This window comes from Nothobranchius furzeri, chromosome 3 (assembly GCF_043380555.1).
Source record: "Nothobranchius furzeri strain GRZ-AD chromosome 3, NfurGRZ-RIMD1, whole genome shotgun sequence".
Lineage (NCBI taxonomy): Eukaryota > Metazoa > Chordata > Actinopteri > Cyprinodontiformes > Nothobranchiidae > Nothobranchius > Nothobranchius furzeri.
In genome coordinates, this window is record NC_091743.1 from 43,771,328 (window position 1) to 43,792,586 (window position 21,259).

At 42.9% G+C, this 21,259-nt stretch overlaps 1 protein-coding gene across 5 annotated transcripts in view; it reads left to right on the forward strand.

The window, feature by feature from the left end:
• The window catches only part of pdzrn3b (PDZ domain containing RING finger 3b), a 188,603-nt gene that overhangs the window by 133,238 nt on the left and 34,106 nt on the right, over positions 1-21,259 (forward strand). Inside the window, exon 1 of one of the 5 annotated variants that reach the window (XM_015959941.3) lies at positions 3,718-4,047. The exons of the other annotated variants lie outside the window; for them this stretch is intronic. Within the exon in view, the coding sequence (XP_015815427.3) occupies positions 3,979-4,047 (69 nt within the window). The 5' untranslated portion in view covers positions 3,718-3,978. Of the gene's footprint in view, positions 1-3,717; positions 4,048-21,259 lie in introns of those variants that run through there. 5 annotated transcript variants of the gene reach the window in all.

Sequence of the window (21,259 nt, forward strand, 5' to 3'; positions counted from 1 at the left end):
GCCCAGCCCTGCGTACAACCTTGAAGTCTCTCTGCAACCGTTCCGCTATGACCAAACGAAGATTTAGGTGTTTTGACCATTTTGTGTTGGCTGAGATTAGCTGTGGTTGAATCTAGTTAACATAAAAAAGTGAAAAATTCAAAGTTTTCTGAGTTTGATTACAATTTGTGTAAAATTAACTGTGGATATTATAGTTTTGATTTCCTGTGTAGTTTTTGTTTCAGCCATTCGGATGTTAAATGACTTTTTTTTTCCTTCGCTTTGGAATTCACTGACAGACCAGCAATACCAGTATGTTGGAGCGAGTATTTTAAATGGGCAAATATTAGTGTGACTGTGAATCGGATTGTTTCATTTAGGGGGAATTATTGGGAGGCTTTGCAAAAGGATTGAAGGTGAGTCATTAGACTTATAAAGACAGTGTAGCGGCAATCACCACCTGATCCCTCTGAGGCTCCCGTTGAAGTCATGACTCTTAAATGGGTCCAGTGGGATGGAGACGCAACGCGGGGCAGCCTCTATGAATATGAATGACCCAGCTGGGCCACAGATCAAAAGCTCTGGCTCCCGAACACTGAAAGCACCATGCTGGTAATTGGGATGGGACGTGGTAACCTCTGGCCATCTTCTCGCCACAAACCCAAATGTTGATATTTGTTATGACAAACAGAATAGTGTTATCGCTTGGTCTCGGTCCCACTGAGACAGCAGCTCATGGTGGTGTCATGTCCAGGGCAGGAACAGATTAAAGCTGACATGTCCCTCTGAGGGAATCCACTGATCAAAACACAGAACCGTGATGTCAGACTGAGTAGCAGCTTTCACTCTCCTGGACAGATGTTGACACAAAGAACCTGCTGCCGGCGTCTGAACCGGTTTGGAGTCATTTCTGTGTTTTCATTCATATGCACGCGTTTCCTGCTACAGCTGCTGTGACCTTTGGTGCGGTTGTTCATATTGGAGCGCTGCTGCTGCGCTGACTGGGTGAATGGGATAATCTAAGTGTGAAAGAACGATTAGCCAGGCAAGAGCACAGGCTTAAACTCTCCACTGATCCCAGCCCCAGGCACAACAGTGCAGCTAATGTGAACAGAGAATTAGTTTTCATGCTTCTCTGGATAAAAGTCGGAGCCTTTCGGACCCAGACGAGCAAAGCCCACTGTGATAATGAGTGATTGTTAATTTCACACGGATACCTCCGGTGTTCGCCTCGGGCAGCAGTGGGTCTTCTTCTGCTGTGTGGATCTCAGTTAAAATCTGTCCTAGCAGAGTTTCCAATAGTCTGCCATTTTAATGTGGGAAAAAACAGGTGAAGATTTCTGTTTTAAAACCCAAATACAACCACATGAAGCAAAAGTAGAAAAAGGTCGATTATAAGCCAGTATTTCAGCAGGGTGCGACGTTTCCCAAGTTTGAGATGAAATTACAAGAAAATCTGCTCATTCTCAATTGGGATTATGTTTAATCTATGCATAAAACACTTGGGATTCAATGAAATGTTTAAAATGTTCTTTCTGAATGTCTTCATGAGGGTTTTAGACTCTTGCTTTACTGTTTTTCAGTTTTACTTCGAGTAAAGTAGCAAAGTCGTCACAGACATCAGGAACTCTTTTCTATTCAGAAAATTCAAAATGCAGTACAGTTCTGGAAGAGTGTGTCTGACAAACCCTGGATGAAATCAGGAAGTGACCTAAGCTGTTGAGCTGCATGACAACAATCAGTTTCAAGATGCTGCAGCTGCAGTTAAACACAAAATCACAAGTCGGCTTTATTGTCCTTCCTTTCAGAAGTAATTCATTTGGCTGCTTGCCTAATGCTTTAACTCACCTCGTCACAACACTCTCTGTTTTTACAGTACAATTTATCGTTTCCATTCCTGTGTGATTCCAAATGAGAATGTGTCACCCAACTCCTCTCAGCTTACTGTAGAGCCCTGTGAAATACTGGTCTGGTCACAAATTAGTAGCACCCTGAAATTGTGATTGATGGTCTTGGCTCATTTCTTGTACTTTGTCACTCTCTGAGACCAAATCAAGCAGCACTGACATCAGAGCATGTGAAAACCGTTGAGAACATTTGAGGCATTTTGAAAACTCTTGCATACTTCATTCGTTATTTGTCATCAGCTGCTGCAGCCCAGTGAAATACCGGCTTTATGCCTAGTCCACACGTAGCCGGGTTTTTTAAAAAAACGAATATCCGCCCCTCCAAAAACTTGCATCCACACCACCTCGTTTTAAAACAAAACTCTGTCCACACGTACTCGGATAAATACGTTGTTAAGGACATGCCAGACCTGTAGGCGGCAGTACTTCCCCGTTCTTAACCTCGTCCTTCGTCTGTGGTCTTCCGCAAGGAGCAGTAATTCCGCTTGCAAAAACAAACAAGCAAAAAGCGCTTGGACAATTGATAAAGCGAGCGCAGCTCTGAGGGCATCCATGATGCCGGCTAGTGTAAACACAGGTCGCACACGTGATGTCAGCATTTTTTTGTCGCGGAAAGTGACGTTGCGGACCTTAAAACTCCGGTTTTGTCTGTCCACACGCAGACACCCAAAACAGAGAAAACGCAGATCTTCACTTTGGCCGTAGTTTTTAAAAAGATCCGTTTTCGTGTGAAAAAACTCAGTTTTCGTGTGGATGACAGGCCAAAACGTAGAAAAATATCTACGTTTTGGCAGATTCCCGACTACGTGTGGACAGGGCCTTAGTCACCTGAAAAAGTCAGGTTTAACAGGAGGGATAAAATATGCAGTTCACTCTCCAAGCGGGAGCCTTTTGTGATTTGTGATGTTTGAAGAAAAAACATGAAAATGTCATTGCATTTGAATAGAAACCATTGTACTTGTAGCACTGCTGGTTCTGAGTAGTTCTGGAGGTGCAGATAGATACGGATCAGAGGACACATCTGGCTGCAGGAAATATCACTATCACCAGCATCTTTAGGGTTTCTCCCACAGGACCAACCCCTCCCCTCCAAGTCCTGCTGTGAAATCGATCCAAGTGTGGGGTTTAGCACGAGACTTAACCAAAACAATTCAGTGGATCTCACGTAAGAAGTGCATCAAATTGTGAAACGGTGAAAACGTACGTCTTGTTTTATCACTTCATCTCTGCTCAGTTAAGAAACCTGAAAGCCTTTGTTGATCTTTCATCTTTTACTGATGGATCTTCAGTTCTGCAAGCAGACGATGCCAGATCGGGTTTACGGAGCTAGTGTTGGTGCACGGACGGACCCGGAGAGCCGGATGTGGCTGCGCTGTAGACACCCCGCTGGGTAAATTGTCTGTCTGCACAGCAGAAAGCCAGCATAAATGTTTATCCGGTTTACTTGTTCCCACTGTGTGTTTTTGGGCAGGAACATGTTTCTGATGGATTAGCATACCAGAGATCACCTAGTGCTAATTTAACTAGTGAAAGCTGCAGAGTTTTGCATGCTGCTCTTTATTTGTCATCAGAGATGGACGCTTCTTTGAATTTCAAATTAAAAGTCTGTAACAGACGAGTTTCTGGAGGCCGTCAGGAGGAACATAATTGTCTCGTCATGAAACCAAAATCCTTTATGTAACTCGCTGTGTTTCCACATCTAATGATGCTCATTAATTAAGTAGGCTTCATCCCTCCCTTTGTAAGTCCCATTCATGAGTAAGCCCCCCACCCCACCCCACCCCCTCCTCAGTCATGAATAATCAATGAGCAGCTGTTTATTAAACATGAAGGGGTGTATATAACAGGGATCTGGCAGCGACCTCCAAAAGCTCAGCAGTGGGCTGCAGAGTGGCGGAGAGGGAGGGAGCGAGCGTGCGAGGCAAGGAGGAAGGAGGGGGGCCATCGAGCTGAGATACGGACACGAGCTGGGGGGAGTCAGTCCCAGCAGCTAAAGTCGTCTCGCAGCTGTGGAAGAAAGGCTCAGAGAGCTGCTGTTGTGTCCTGTTCCAGAGGCTGGAGGGAGATCCTGGATGGTTTCATCTCCACCACCATGGGATGCAGCCTCTGTTCCCTACGGAAGCCTGAGCAGCAATTTAAACTACTCTATGAAGTCTGCCAGGTACTGAGATAAGCTTTTCCAACCTGCAGGAGGGTATTTCTAGTTGTTTGTGCTATATTTTTGTGTTTGGTGGATTGTTGCTGAGTGTTGCTCAGTTTGTTCGGTTGTGGAGTAAAAGGGGCCTGAACTCCGGAGGCAGAGGTCAGGGAGAGGTGGCCCGCCGTGGCTTTAAGAAGGGGGTGGTGGGGTGGAGATGTGACAGCTCCCTGAATGTGTCTGCTGGTGTGTGCCTATCACAGCCCACCTACTCAGAGCTGACTCGGAGCTCTGCGAGCTTTAACCCCTGTTTGACTTTTACTAAAGTTTATATTTAACACGCGAACGCTCGTTTTGCACATTTTCTTTCCACCAAAGAAAACAGAGCCGATTTTTTTTCTTACAGATGCTTCATTAACACGCTGGGAGGCTTTTCACAGAACTGGATTTGGCATTTGTCTTATTTGCATTTTTAAGTAGCTTTGCAACAGCGGCTGAGCACAAACTTGATAATCTTTTGAACAAAAGAAGCACGTTAGACTGTCAAAGTCTTTATTTTTAGAGTGAGAATCACATCGTTGAATTTAAGGGACACTGATCTGCTGAAGTCAGGAAATCTGTTCAATCAGTTTAAACCTATTCTAAGTTTTTAATGTTTTAATGAACGTCATGCTAAAACATATGTTAATACACAAGTAAATCCTGGCTTTTTAATTTTATTGGTTCATTTTTACTGTAGACCTAAGTGGTGTTGTCAAAAAAATCAATACCTAGATATAAATCGATGCTAAAAGTGGTATCTAAATTAGATATTCCATCCCTGTGGTATCGATATTATGGACTATTATACACAGCCTTCTTCAAGTACACCGACACGCACGACAGCCAGATGCCGTAAAGCCGCCTCCGCCTCCCAGACAAACAGAAGATGCCGCATGGCTACATTGCAATTTCCCACGCGAGTTGTCTCCGATCCAAGTTTTGTCTGCCTAAAAAATAAACAAAAACATAAACAGCGAATTTGGGAGGCGCTTCACAGCCCAACTTAATTAGCATACCAAGTCCGAAGTGTAGTTGTATATTCACGCTTATGTGCTTAAAGGAAAACTCCCGTTTATTGCAACCCGGACTTAATTTCTAGCCTGCAGTACGTTTGTTTACTCACGCTGACAACTTAGGTGCTACTTGGATTCCCCGGGGTATTTAGATCCATCGGCGAATCGCCGTCAGTGTATATCCATATAACGGGTGCGGACGGGCACCCATGGTGCAGCCTCGAAATAAGACATTATCTGCACCAAAACATCTCCATGTCGAAAGGTTTTGTTAGGAATCATTAACGTGATTCCCCTGTTCGTTTGGAGCGGGTCTGGTCTGGGATTTCTAGGCGTGAACAGACTAGCTGCGGCTAATTAACCGGCGCTTTTAATGACGTCACTGCCGTGCGCCAGTCTGTTTTTATTAAGATTACCGGTAGATGTACCTTTGTCTTACTGTTATAGAAATTTGTTTTCTCCCTTTATTGACCAACAGAGTTGTTCAAAAGTAGAGAACAAAACATATGGCCTTACATCTTATGACAAAAATGCACCTTAAACAGAGTTTAAGCAGCAAAACATCACTCTGCAAATAGTGTATATATAGTGAGACAATTCATGATTTAAAGTGTTAACTTTCGCCAGTTTTTGTATGCACGTTTTAAAAAATGCTGATACTTTACACACTTAATTCTTAACATTTAATTTTTGCAATATAAATTGAGGAATGTTAATTTTTGAATAAACTTGTTCAATAAATTGGTGTTTTTAAATAGTATCGAAATCGAGTATCGAGTTTTTTTTCTTCAAGTAATTGAATCGAGCTTGACATTTTAGTATCGTGACAACCCTAGACCTAAGATTGGAACATTCATTGCGTTTACATGTTGATCAGAAAACCGAAGTATTGCCCTAAAACGACTCATATCGGGTTTTTTTAGATGCATGTAAACTCGTTAGTCTGGCTGATGGTGAACTGGTTCTAATCGAGTTGAAGCACCCAGATAATGCGGCAATCCAAATACATTCTGCATGTAACCGGGTTAGCCAAGCTAACGGTTGGATGCTCGCCTTCCAGAAGTGACGAGACGGCGGAAGCGGTCTTCTGATAATATCATCGCCACAAATTAACACGGGTAACACCGTAAAACAGGACGGTACGTACCAAATAAGCTGTGCTGCAGCATGTTGTACATTCCTTAAGCTATTGTACATGTCCTGTTTCAATTCCGTCTGCTTCACTCCTACCAGCGTGTTCTGTTTGTGCTTCTATAAGTGAAACAGAAGAATGCCAACATGAAAGAGCGCATGTCGCCACCTACTGTACCGGAGCGGAACTAAGTTTACTTGGGACGTCGGTTTTCTAATGCGCACATAAACTAGTAGAAAGATTCCCAGCCTATTACTGTAAGATCGACCTGGATCGACTTAGATGCGTTAAATGAAAACTAAAACTTTGAGTGAAGAACAAGAGCTGATGACATGGCAGCAGAGAGAAACCTAAACATGAAGGTAGACAGACAAAACGGTTAGGGCTCTCCATTTAACCAAATTAGTGTTTTAATCTGGACTCCAATTATCACAAAATCACCTAAAATAATCATAATCAAAAAGTTTTTTCACATTTGGCTTTGGAAGTCATCCGTCCATTTTCAGCCGCTTATCTGAAGTTGGGTCACAGGAAAGAAGAAGGAAAGAGTCTTACAACATTTCTACAAAGAATATAGAGGTCATCACAAAAAGGCAGCGGCTGGTGCTGGAATTTCGTCCTATGTAAGGGAAACACTGGCATCTTCCAGCACATTTTGGACCCAGTCTTTGGAAGGGTCCTATTCCAGTTGCAGGGAGGCTCCTGAAGCACCCCTTCTCTGCTTTTGTAGCAATTCTTTCTCCGAATGTTCTGTTCTTGTGGCTGATCAATCCTTTGTTTATATGTGTAACTTAATTCTAAATGGACATCACTTTGTAAATCACTTATATGTGTTTTATTATAAAAAAGGACAAAAAATGTCATGATCCATGGATTCTGTTCATTTAGTTTTCCCCTCAGCTCCTCAGTCAGTGTTGTTACCCACATGTTTTTCATCAGTTCATCAGCTCACTTTTTGTCATATTCTGCAGTTTTCGTCCTCGTCCCTGTCTCAGGCCTTGGTATTCTTCTTTTCTACTGTTTCCTATTAAAACAATTCTGAAGTTGCCTGCTGATTTGATTCTTAACCCAACGAGTTATCCATCCATTTTCCAAACGGCTTCATCCTCACTGGGATCAAAGGGAGCTGGTGCTTATATTCAGTAGTCAACAGGCAAGAGGGCAGGGCACCGGTCCATCAAAGGGCCATGTAGACAACCCAACCAACCACACTTACTCCTAGGGGCAATTTAGAGTAGCCACTCAACCTCACATTCATGTTGTTGGTCTGTGGGTGGAAGCTGGAATACCTGGAGAAAACCCATGTATATATGGGGAGAACATGCTAACTCTGTGCAGAAAGGCCACCGCTGGGATTTGAACAAGTGGCCTTCTTGCTGCACCACCATGCAGCCTTCATAATTATTTTATTATTATAATGTCAGTACTGACCAAAACAATTGTGTTTATGTGTTTTTCTCCTGGGTGATTACTGGTTGAGAGCAGCTTGGTTGATGATCAGATGGGTGATGAAATGAAAAAAATTAGCTGAATAAGTAAATGGATAACTACCATGCAGGGAGAAACTTTCAAAATAAAACAAAGTCAGAAAGTCAGAGAATATCACAGAAAACTCCAATATTGTGGCAAATGTTGATACAAATCCAAGAAACTAACATCAGGAACAGCTCAGTCTTATAACCTTCAAGTTAGTTCTGCAGGAGGGGATGGTTGTTGTTCTCGTTTTCATCCATCCACCCATCATCAATACTCTCGTGGGCATAGGCGTCATTTTAACCGGGGACGCCGGGGACATGTCCCCGGCAAAATTTGTGATTGGCAGCTGTGTCCCCCCCACTTTCAAAAATGCCTGCAGGTGAGGATTTTTGTTTTACCAGCTCAGATCTTATACCAGGGGTCGGCAACCTGTTCCCATCAAAGAGCCATTATTACCCGTTTCCCACAGTAATTTTAGACGGACCTTAATAAGCAGTGACTTAAGTGAAGCAGGCAGTTCGTGCTAGAAAATTTAGTTTAAAAAGACGTCATAAATGTGTTCCCCCGTCATTTTTATTTATAAAATATGAAGTAAAAACTCACAATTTAATTTACATTCATTCGTCATTAATATGTAGTCTACACCCGTGCGTTAAGTGGACCATCTTCCAGTAAAAGCAAAGCATCCAGCCCACCTCTCCAAATGCGTAAAATGTGCATCAGCCGCTAGTTAGGCGCGTCGCGCGCACCATCAGCTGATCGGCCCAGACAAGAGCAGAGCAAATAGAGAAAGAATAGAGGATAATTGTGTCTGGGTGTGGATGGAGATTACATTTTACAGCAGCCTGATCATCATTTAAACACGTAAACCATCACCTGTCTTCTAGTCCATGCTATCAGCATTATTTTAATTGGTGTGTGTGTGTGTGTGTGTGTGTGTGTGTGTGTGTGTGTGTGTGTGTGTGTGTGTGTGTGTTTGTTTGTTTTCCACTTCAAACACTGGTCTAACCAACCAGACCAGCGTGTAACATATTAATGTTACAATTAAACAGTTCCACTTCATGTAGGCTAGGAACGTTTCACCTGCCGTGGCCCGACCGCTTCTGCTCCACATAAACTTTGTGCGTAATCAAATGTCTCTACGCGTCATGCGTCTCCATATTAGAGACGGAAACAAGCGCTGTTCAGCCAAAGTTTCATAATTTCATAAAAAGAACATTTTTCCAAGTGACACATCCCTCAGAGAGACCGGGTTTCCAGAACGCTTCAGTGGGAGGAAATCTTGTCGCATGTGGTTCTGCGCTGCGCTGCGAACCCCAGATCTTCAGCTCACTGTCCACCGTGGGCGCTCCGAGCCGCGCTGAACACATGTCCAGTATAAAGCTCTGATGTTCTGATGGGAATATTTTACCTCCGCGATGTGCGTTAACGATTAAAATGTCAGCTCATCCATGTGCATCAGTGTGCGTCGGGGTAATTCTTTCAAACCAAGCAACATCCTTGAGTTCATCTGTCAAAATAAACAGTCGAATGGAAATATCTGTAACCTGCCGTTTAACTGTTTTGCCTTCCTGTGAAGATTGTTGCAAAGAGAAACAATTAAACTTGATTAACCCCAGAGAACCAGAGCGCATGTGGAAGGTTCCTCCCACTGAAACGAGTGTTTTCCAAACCCTGTCTCTCAGAGAGACTTGTCACTTAGAAAATGTTCCCTGATTATGAAACTTTGGCTGAATAGCGCTTGTTCCTGTCTCCAATGTGGCGACACATCCAGGAGCCGTCTGAGGAGAATCCCAGAATCTCACATCGTCTTCAGCTAATAAAGCGCCTATATGATTACGCACAAGCGTGACGCGCCAACCCGGTCTCACAGTAAGACCGGGTTGGACCTGTTCAGGTTTACGCAGACAATCTTTACATTTAGAATTGGCATACAGATGTAAAATTAATGCAGTAAAATATAAAGCATTTTATTTAAATATCCATTCATTATTTTATAAGCACAGAGAGCCGCATCAGATGGATGGAAGAGCCGCATGCGGCTCCAGAGCCGCGGGGTGCCGACCCCTGTGCTAGCCTACTTTATTGTCCCCAGCAATTTTTAAACCCCACTCAAGTGTATGGTTATTGTCCCCAGCAATTCTGAAAACAAACTGATGCCCTTGCTCGTGGGGCTGCTGCCTATCTCCAGCAGCCTTGGGGCAAACAGGTGGGGGTGCAAGTCCATTGCAGGGCAACATAGAGACACAGGACTAAAAACCACATATGCACACATTCACACCTAAGGAGGAATAAGAGAGGTCAGTTACTTTAACAGTCATGTTTTTGGAGTGTGGGAAGAAACCAGTACCTGGTGCACAGGAAGAACTTGCAAAACAAACTTCATGCAGAAGGCCTGGGACCATCTGGTGCCACTGTGCAGCTCATTTTCTGATTCTTTCAGTGGAAATATTGTTTTAATGTTTGCTACATGGATAGCATGTAGTGTCTGCTGTTCTTCTGGCTTTGCTGCTATGTAAACGTTAAAATTAGGATGACACGCTCGGAGTACGGCTTTATTCATTTGAAAATGTTTTGGATTCATGTAGCAGTCGTGTTTAATAAGTGAACACACCAACCCGACTGTCAGAACCTTCTGTTAGACCCTGACAGGCTCTGCTGCACATCTTTGGGTTCAGCTTTGTGGAACTGGACAAGTCCTCTCTGTCTGTCTCCGTCGTTTCATTTACAGTGAACCCTAGCCAAGCTTTATGTTCCTATCAAACTAAATTACTCCTTTATTTACAGCACAGGGAGGTTTAAATGGAAGTACCAAACTCACTCATTATTTTTCTTTAAATGGAACTTTTCAAAGTGAGAACAGAGACCTTGGTTTGTTACTTCCTACCTGTTTGGTTTTAATTGGGGCTGCTCCGCCAGAATAATGACCTAAATGTTTGTCATTCTGGAGTCAGAAAGGGCTTCTTGTGAGATGTGATGGTTTTCACAGGCACAGCTTGTACAGCACTGACATTTTCCATATTTAATCATTATATGTCCTTTGAGACTAGACTTATAGTCTAACTACTGGTGTTATAGGTTAATTATGACCAAGGTCAGGTGCAGGTTATTTATTGAAGGACACTTATTGTGAATAAAAGAAAAAGCATCATAGTTCTACCATTTATACAGTGCATCGGTGAAATGTCAAGTATAGATCATATCAGCAAGTGTCTGAGGAACTTTCCTGACAAATTGTGTTACCAGTTTTCCTGACACAAGTGCTTAGAGAAGCATCAACCAATAACAGCTGCTGGACTGCTGGGATTAACGAAGGGTAAAAGACCTTGGCTATCAAAGGTCCTGAGCCCTAAAAGACTATCTGATAAATGTCAGAGGAACATGACTCAGTCTGCTTCAGCACATATTCAGCAGAATGCTTCTTCTTCTGTCATTAACAGTGGACATGAATTATCCTTATGATTTTCAGTAGTTGTAGTATTACTTGAAAGAAACCATTGTTTTTGGTTTGTTTAGTCAGAATTTTTTTGACTGTTAGCAAAAAAATCTCAGGAACCACTGGACCGATGTATTGATCATCTAAGATAACTCTTTTGTACATTCATTCTGTAACTTCATAATTCATTACTTTATTTTTTTACACAGCTTAGTAAATAAATAGTTTTTTTACCTTACATGTTATGGCTAATGACTCCAGCCATCATCAAAGTTCACCTGTGTTGTTGGCGTCATTTCGGTTTTTCCTCAGGCAGCAGAGGACGATGTCACTCTACTGCCCACGTCCTCCTTGCTGATGACACTGTCCCATGACAGTCAGAAAAAGATTAGTACACCTAAAAGACAAGATATCAGCAGATACAAAATACCATGCTAACTCTGCAATAAAACATACATAGGAGAAACCGGACGCCAGCTCAACACACGAACAATAGAATGTCAAAGAGAGCGCGCAAGAGAGAAAAGTGAGACACACAAGAGCAGCGAAACAAGAAGCAGAAAGTACAATAAAGAAATTAGCCGTAACAAACCACTGAACAAGAGAAAATCATATAATGGACTGGGACGGTACACAGATCCAACACTAAACAACAAAAGTACAAAAAACGGATCAAAGAAGCAATAGAAATAAGGAGACGGGGACGTAAAACCGTGAACAGAGACAATAGAGTATTCACGTTAAATCACACATGGGACAGTGTCATCAGCAAGGAGGATGCAGGCAGTAGAGGGCGACATCATCTGCTGCCTGCAGATAAAAGGAAGACGTCACCAACATGGGTGAACTCTGATAATGGCTAGAGTCATTAGCCTAAACACGTAAGGTAAAAAATATTTATAACTTTCGGAGTCAACCCTGTTTAGGATAGAAAATGAAAGACAAAATACAATTTTACATGAGAGTTTTGTGTCTATTGCCAGTGATGGACTCCACCAACCTCCACCAATTTGATTTGGGGGTAATCCAGGACCTCCAGTTGGCAATGGAACAGTTCAAAGGCTGGATGAGGATCAGCACTTCTAAGTCTGAGCCCTTCATTGGAAATGGGTGGATCACCAACTATTATTTGCTTCTGCTTCAGATGGAGGAGTTTAGTAATCTCAGGGTCCTTTTTGCAAGTGGAGGTAGAATGCAGCTGTGTATTAGGGCACCGTATACATCTGTAATGTAGAGCAAGACCATGTATTTGTCCATAGCCTGCTCTATCAGTGTGCCAAAGATTAACTATATGCGGTCCACCTATGACACCAGCTATGGACAAATACATGGCCTTGCCCCACGTTACACATTGATGCAGAAACTGTTGTGGTAAAGGAAGAGCTGAGTCCAAACGTGGAGCTGTAGATTTACCAACTGATCAACATTCCAACTCTTAAAAATCATGAGCAGTCAGAACTGACCAAAAGAATGATATTAATACCAGCAGCTGGTGGATGGGGTTCCACTGCAAAGTGTCTAGAATCAACCTCAAGGACGAGGGGAGTGGAGCTCAAGAGAAGAGTCACTGATACTCCACATCAAAAGGATCCAAATCAGAGGGTTTAGACATTTAGTAAAAATGTCTTCTGGACATCTTGTATTTGAGGCTTTTTGGACATGTCCTACCATCTACCATACCATACCATACCATACCATACCAATTTATTTGTAACAGTGCATTTCAACACAGTGTGGTAGCTCACTAAATCGCCTTACAGAAGGTCATAATAAAACAGTATAAAACAGTAAAAAAAACTACTAAGAACAAACAGTAAAAACGAGTAAAACAACACACGACTGTAAAAACAAGCATAAAAGATGGTCATGAGCCAAAATCCAAGTCATAGAAATTAATCTTCAGTCTTGACTTAAAGATCGAGACCGCAGACTGATGTATGGAGTTGGGAAGGGCATTCCAAAGGACAAGTGCAACAAACACAAAATCCAGCTTCCCTCTCCTCTATAGTTCATTTTAGGAGTGCCCAGCAGCAAGTGGTCAGCTGACCTCAGAAAGCACACCGGCACATAGGGCGTGAGCCACACTGACATGTAGGAGGGTGCAAGGCCATTCAATACCTTATAGACAAATCTTGAATCGCACCCTGAAGGTCACGGGCAGCCAGTGTAGATGTTCCCAAACCGGGGTGATGTGACTACTTCTGAGATCTAGCAACAGCATTCTGCACAATCTGCAGCTGGTTTAAAGCTGAAACAGGAGCGCCAATGAACAGTGAATTTGCGTAGTCCATACGAGGGGTAATAAAAGCATGTATGACGGACTTCGATTGTGAACGTTTCAGTATTGACTTCAGGTGTGTCAAACAACACAGTTGCAAAAACTACGATTTAACAACTGCATTTATCTGAGGTTGTCCTATCAGGAAAACCCATTGATACAGACTTACTGGAGAAAGTAAATCTCATGGCTGGTCTGGGAACACTTTGGAGTCCCTCTAGATGAGGTGAGAGAAGCAGCTAGAGAGACAGAAGTCTGGGGATCTTTAGTTACGATGGTTCCCTTGCAACCCAGTTGACGATAGGCAAGCCGAACATGGATGGATGGAATTCCTGTAACGTCTTAGTGGTAACACTAGCAGATTCACTAGATCAGAGAGCCTTGCACAATGCCTGTTCTGCTCTTCTCATCACCTCTCCGAGGACCTGGTAATCTGTGAACACTTGAAGCCTATCCAGTGGGTTATAGAGTGAAGCTCTTACTCCTCATTTTAAATACATGAGAAATGTGGCTCGTCTTAAAAGTCAACAGCACTTTGTGACTCACCTGGAGGCATTTTAACAAACATGACAGGATTAGAACCATTCACCTCGCTTTAACAGCCTGTTTGAAGAGAATTCATTACCAGCTTTAGTATCTGCATATATTACTGTAAGAGGGGAGCTGCAAATTTATGTTTACAACACTTGACTGTGAAAAAATCTACACCAGAGATCAAACATGGTTGAAGGTTCTTAACTCATTCACTGCCAGCTGTTTCCTGATTGCTAAAGGCCTTGGCTGCCAGTTTATCACCGTTTTTACTGTTTTTTAAGAGTGACAGAATGTTGCGCGCTAGGATGATGTCGACGCCAAAACAACCAAAACAAAGAGGAGACTCACCTCTTACATCTGGAAGAATCCACGTGTTTCGAGCTTTATCCATTCTTTCATAATCCGTTGTCGAATTGTGATCGGCAGACGCTTTTCCGGTTCGCGCCTTACTTTTTTTTTACAGGAACGGCCCAAAACGATCTCCTAACACATGGGTGTTGTGCTTCCTGATCATGTGACGTGTGTTGTATGTGGATGAAGATCGGCTTCAGAGCTGAGATGTTTGTTCTCACGGTGCGGGGGCTCGTTCCGATGCCCACACAGTAAAAAAATGCAAATGACGACTTAAGTCGTCATTGGCAGTGAATGAGTTAAAGGCAGCTGACTGTAGATGGAGATAAATGTATTTTCCGTTTTCCATTAAAGGCATCAGCCGCAACAAGCCCAGTATTCTTTTTATACTGACCTATGACAATTGCAGTTCCCTCTGCTCTAACTTCAAAGCTAAAGGTAGACACCGTGCAGAGAAATAGGCTCACTCTCTTCTGTCTGAAACTCTATTGTCATTGGTCACCTAATCTCACCTAATCTCTGTCCTCTTTAATAGTTCTGACATCTCTCTGCTGGTCTTGGAAGAAACCAGATCTTAATTAGTGCTTCAGCATAAGCTGGCATTTCACTCTGATTTACAGGTGCTGGCCAGTAAATTAGAATATCATCAAAAGGTTGAAAATATTTCAGTAATTCCATTCAAAACGTGAAACTTGTACATTATATTCATGCAATGCACACAGACCAATGTATTTCCAATGTTCATTACATTTAAATTTGATATTCATAAGTGACAACTAATGAAAACTCCAAATTTGGTATCTCAAAAAATTAGAATATTCTGAAAAGGCTGAATATAGAAGACACCTGCTGCCACTCTAATCAGCTGATTTACTCAAAACACCTGCAAAGGCCTTTAAAAGGTCCCTCAGTCTTGTTTTGAAGGCACCACAATCATGGGGAAGACTTCTGACTTAACAGCTGTCCAAAAGACAATCATTGACACCTTGCACAAGGAGGGCAAGACACAAAAGGTGATTGCTAAAGAAGCTGGCTGTTCGCAGAGCTCTGTGTCCAAGCACATTAACAGACAGGCGAAGGGACGGAAAAAATGTGGTAGAAAAAAGTGTACAAGCTCTAGGGATAACCGCACCCTGCAGAGAATTGTGACGACAAACCCATTCAAAAATGTGGGGGAGATCCACAAAGAGTGGACTGCAGCTGGAGTCAGCGCTTCAAGAACCACCACGAGGAGACTCATGAAAGACATGGGATTCAGGTGTCGCATTCCGTGTGTCAAGCCACTCTTGAACAAGAAACAGCACAAGAAGCGTCTCGCCTGGGCCAAGGACAAAAAGGACTGGACTGATGCTGAGTGGTCCAAAGTTATGTTTTCTGATGAAAGCAAGTTCTGCATTTCCTTTGGAAATCAAGGACCCAGAGTCTGGAGGAAGAGCGGAGAAGCACAGAATCCACGTTGCATGAGGTCCAGTGTAAAGTTTCCACCGTCAGTGATGGTGTGGGGTGCCATGTCATCTGCCGGTGTTGGCCCACTCTGTTTCCTGAGGTCCAGGGTCAATGCAGCCGTCTACCAGGAAGTTTTAGAGCACTTCATGCTTCCTGCTGCTGACCAACTTTATGGGGATGCAGACTTCACCTTTCAACAGGACTTGGCACCTGCACACAGTGCCAAAACCACCAGCACCTGGTTCAAGGACCATGGTATCCCTGTCCTTGATTGGCCAGCAAACTCGCCTGACCTTAACCCCATAGAAAATCTATGGGGTATTGTGAAGCGGAGGATGCAATACGCTAGACCCAACAATGCAGAGGAGCTGAAGACGACTATCAGAGCAACCTGGGCTCTCATAACACCTGAGCAGTGCCACAGACTGATCGAGTCCATGCCACGCCGCATTACTGCAGTTATTGAGGCAAAAGGAGCCCCGACTAAGTATTGAGTGCTATACATGCACATTCTTTTCATGTTCATTCTTTTCAGTTGGCCAACATTAGAGAAACAAACATTTTTTCATTGGCCTTTAGAATATTCTAATTTTCTGAGATACCAGATTTGATGTTTTCATTGGTTGTCACCTATAAATATCAAAATTAAACGTAATAAACATCGGAAATACATTGGTCTGTGTGCATTGCATGAATATAATGTACAAGTTTCACGTTTTGAATGGAATTACTGAAATATTTTCAACCTTTTGATGATATTCTAATTTACTGGCCAGCACCTGTATACTGGACTAGTGTTTGTCTGCTAAATTCCTTGTTTTCTTAGTTCTCTGCCTGCGTCCATATTTTAACTTCCCATTTTTGGTCAGCTGTTGGCTTCAGGCAGACAGCTTCTTACAAGAAAAGCAATTGATCTGCTGAGCAATAAGTTTACAAATGAGCCTGCTGGAACGTTTTGTGTCTGAAGCTGCCTAATTAGCCACATTTCTGATTGAAGGCCTGCAAATATGTCGTTCTTAGCTCAAAGAGCCAAGTTGTCACTCGGCCAGATGGTCTCAGTATGGCATCTTCTGGACCAAGCTGACAGAAAAATTAGATGGTAATATTTTCACAAGACAAGTGAAAAGACAAGTCCTTCATCTAGTCGGTGCAATCCATCCCCATCCCACTGTCAGAGTCCATCCCATCATTAAACATGGGGACTTGTAGGGATGCAGCTCAGCTTGCATGGCCTCTGTAATGAGATTTGACACAGACAGCATCCAGAGACAGTGCAGGGATCACCAATCACAGCCTCTTGGGTCTGACAGTGTTTTAATAACAGCTAAGATCTGACCCGGCGTTTGGCAGCCATGCAGGTTGAGTTGAAGTTCTTTGTGTCTTTCTGAAGCAAATGGTAAACCAGGATCAGGAGCTTTTCAGGCATAGAAATCCCATGACATTGCAACAGATGGTAGATGGCCTGTGTTTGTATAATGCCTTCTTAGGGTTCTACAACCCCCCAAAGCGCTTCTCAACACAATCAGTCATTCACCCATTCACACCCTGGTGAGGATGAGCTACGATGTAGCTACAGCTGCCCTGAGGCGCACTGACATAGGCGAGCCTGCAGAGCATGGAGACACTGGCCCCTCCGACCACCAACAGCAGGTTAAATGCCTTGCCCAAGGACCCAACAGCAGAATTCTCTGGTCGGAGCCGGGATCAATCCTGCAACCTTCTGATTACTGAACAACCCGCTATACCTCCTGAGCTACTGCTGTCCCAGATGGAAAAAAGAGGGAAATTAAATTCTTTAAAAACTAGTCAGAGAAGGGTTTGTATTATGGTGGTTTGTTTTATTTATGCACCCTAAAAACTGTTGGGTGTTCTTCAGAAGTAGCCAGCAGCCATTTTTCCTAGAGGGAAAAGACAAAATCATGTCAATAGAGAGACTGAACAAGCTAGTTAAAAAAAAAAGCTAGCTTGGTTCTGGCCTGCCAATTAGATTCAGTTGAGCAGATGTGTGAAAGGATGCTGGTGGGGAAGAGTACCTCCATCTTGGAAAACCCCTCTCACTCACTTCATTCCATTGTGGAGACCATGGACCGCTCTTTCAGTGGAAGACTGAGACATCCCAGATAAAAAAACAGAACGCTACCGCAGGTCATTCATCCTCTCTGTAATAAGAGTGTATAACTCCTCAGTTTAACTGGTACTGGCATTATCCTTGTACACAGTAACATCAATGCAATATTCAGTATGTGCTCCATACTTGTGCAATACCGGATATACATAATGTGTCTGTGTCCCTTATGCTGCATAGTTCTGGAAACCGAAGTTTTCTTTTATTTGTTGTTTAAAACCGACATTCAAACCCTGATGTGGAATATCCAGTAAAGTCATTATAATTGATCTTTCTACCCTACTCTATAACGATGTTGGGACGGCACTGTAAAAAGTAAAACACTACACAGCTGCTAACACTGTAGAAAATCACTTAAATCACTTGTCAAACATCGTTGGACTTTGTTAAAACCTTACAGCTAGAAAAAATCCAGTAGAAATTATAAAGGAGCCTGCCAGCTGAATATAATATATAATATAATGCATAATATTGTAGGGTGTATTCTGCTGTGCCAATTATGAACCAGACAGGAGTGTGATGTGGACGTAGATAGAATTATAAATGATAATTAGTGCATGCCTTTATTCCCTATGTATTTCCGGAAAAAGTTCCCTGGTTTGTCTTTTATTCAACTTTTAGTGAAAATTTCAAAACTTACCCATAAGTAACCATTGAACTTTGTCTGGTGAATAACAGAAAACCCATGTCACAGTTCTTACTACTTATGTTTTAGGGAATGTAGATTCTCAGTGATAATATCTAGATTTACTGGGATTTTACCTCCTGCATAGGATTGGATGTCATTTTATTATTATATATATATTTTTTTTTGCTCAGCAGGATCTCTTGGGTGACATAAAGACAGTGTTTAATTCGTAAATCAAATGTTAATTACCAGAACACAATAGCGATGTAAGACTAGAGTTCACCGAGAGCAACGCTGATACTGGAAGATGCACGGCGGGTGGATGGGGGGCTTCAGAGTTTTTGACTAAATAAATAAATAGCTGTGCCCACATTGTCAAAGCTAATGCAAATTTTGTTTAATCCCAGTAGTTTTTGCCTCTCTACTGTTCCCCTGCTTCTACAGCATTTTCCGGCAAGGTACAGCTCCAATTTGGCCCTGCGTAAGGGGTTGTGGTTGGGTCACAAGAAAGAGTACGTTAGATGTCTGAGCCTTCTTCCAGCATCTGCCCTCTTGAAACTGTACTTGCATTGCTAAAGTAGAAGTTACTTAGTGGTTATCATTGCCAAATAGTCAAGGCTTTTACATAGTCCTTCTGACTGTTGGTGACACGCTTTGAAATGCCACTTTTAAAAAATCTCCATCTTTGAGCTCTTATGGGTTTTGATGTTTTCCACCACAGAAACCACAGTTTAAAATTACTGCTATTATTCAGTTGTTTCATGGTTATTACCTATGAACTTTCCCACCATGAAGAAAATCATCTGTAGCATCACTGTATGGCTGGTCCAGGCGCCATTACATATCAAACATAGCAGCTCAACATTAGATCTCCTCATAAGGATAATCCTTGTAATCATCATCAAACTGTGCCACGTTCTCACATCATTGAAGAATGGACCAGCTGAGAAATTTTTCTTTCTTCTAACATCATTACAACAATTCGGTTTATCATCTTGGGATGAAAAGACATGACAAAGAGCCCTTGAAGATACGTTGTCCTCCAGGGAGCCTCCCTGTTCCCAGAACCTTTTGGATAAATGGTGGTTATGAAATATGAAGCATGTACATATACATTTGTTATAGATCTTCCTCCAGAATGACGCAGCAGTTTTCATTCTGACCCAGTGCTTAGTGTGGATGTGATGCCATCCTGATTTGGTTGTGAATGGCAACCACATAGTGAAGCTAACATCCTGTTTTTGTTCCTCTGGTGTTATAGAGCATTTCTCTGTTTGATTGCTGTAGGTGTAAAGTTGACTTGGCCTTGGTATTAAGCTGCAGCATGCTGTTGCCCCTTTTCTGGGAACTGCTGTGTTTATTGTTGGGGTCAGCATCTGTTTGGCTGGACAGAGAGCGGAGAATCCTGGAGCAGCGGTGTGAGATAACGGTGTTAACGAAGCATGACACAACCTGAGTTACAATCCAATTCCTGCAATTGGCTTCTACCCTCTCATTTCTCTATGTCCATGTTTACATCTTTGTGCCAAAGGGTAGAGTGAAGTCCTTCATTGTTTCCCTTCTGCTTTTATTCAATTAAATTCAAGTTTATTTATATAGCGCCAAATCCCAACAAGAGTCATCTCAAGGCACTTCACATAATAAACATTCCAATGCAGGTCAATTCATTAAGCCAATCAGAAAAAAGTTTCCTATATAAGAAACCCAGCAAATTGCATCGAGTCACTGACTAGTGTCAGTGACTTTACAGCAATCCTCATACTAAGCAAGCATGCAGCGACAGTGGAGAGGAAAACTCCCTTTTAACAGGAAGAAACCTGCAGAGGATCCTCGCTCAGTATAGAGCTCCGGGAGTTGACGTCACTTCTCCCGGCATGCAACAGTTCAAATCGAAACGGCGCCATATTGGCATGCAGAAGCCGGCAGCTGGACTATTTACTATTGTCAGAAAACTCAATCAAACGGGAAATATGGTAGATTCCTGTTGTGCCCCAGGATGCAGAACAGACGCGGACGACATAAGGAATGAGACATCTACAGGATTCCCCAAGAACCGGAGCGCCGCAAACGTTGGATCATTGTAATAAAACACGCTAGTGACCGGGCGAAAATGAAGCTGTGGGATCCCGAGAGTAAAGGTTTTCGCTTATGCAGCGACCACTTCATATCAGGTACTTAAACCAACGTTTCCTCAACTGTGTATGGTATTTATTTTAAATGCTTTTATTATGATTCTTAGTGGGCTTCCTAAACTTATTTTGGCGTGGCTTTTTCTGTCTTATTACTCATAGCAACAAGTAAACATCACGTAAAACGTTGCCTCGTGAGTTCTGCGTGCTGCCGTTTACGTGTTTTATGATGACAGCAATTAACCGGCTAAGCCGTATTTAATTTTTAAGCAATGGTTGATCAGATCACACATAAAAAGCACTTTGGATTGCTATTATCTGTGTCACCGAGACTACTTACATGTAAATCTGTTATTTGTCCGTCCATCCATCCATTTTCATCCGCGTATCCGGAGTCGGGTTGCTGGGGCAGTAGCGTGACTTCCCTCTCCCCAGCCGCCGGAGCCAGCTCCTCCAGGTAAATCCCAAGGGGTTCCCGGGTCAGGTCCGGTGCTGTGCCGGTCCGCTCCGACAGCTTCTGGCGTCGGAGCGGGCAGTAGAGTCGAGAGTCCCAGACCTTCTCCCCAGCTCCTCCGGCCGGGGAAATCCCAAGGGGTTTCCCCGGCCAGGTCCGGTGTTGTGCCGGTAAGAAGTCCGCTACGACTTC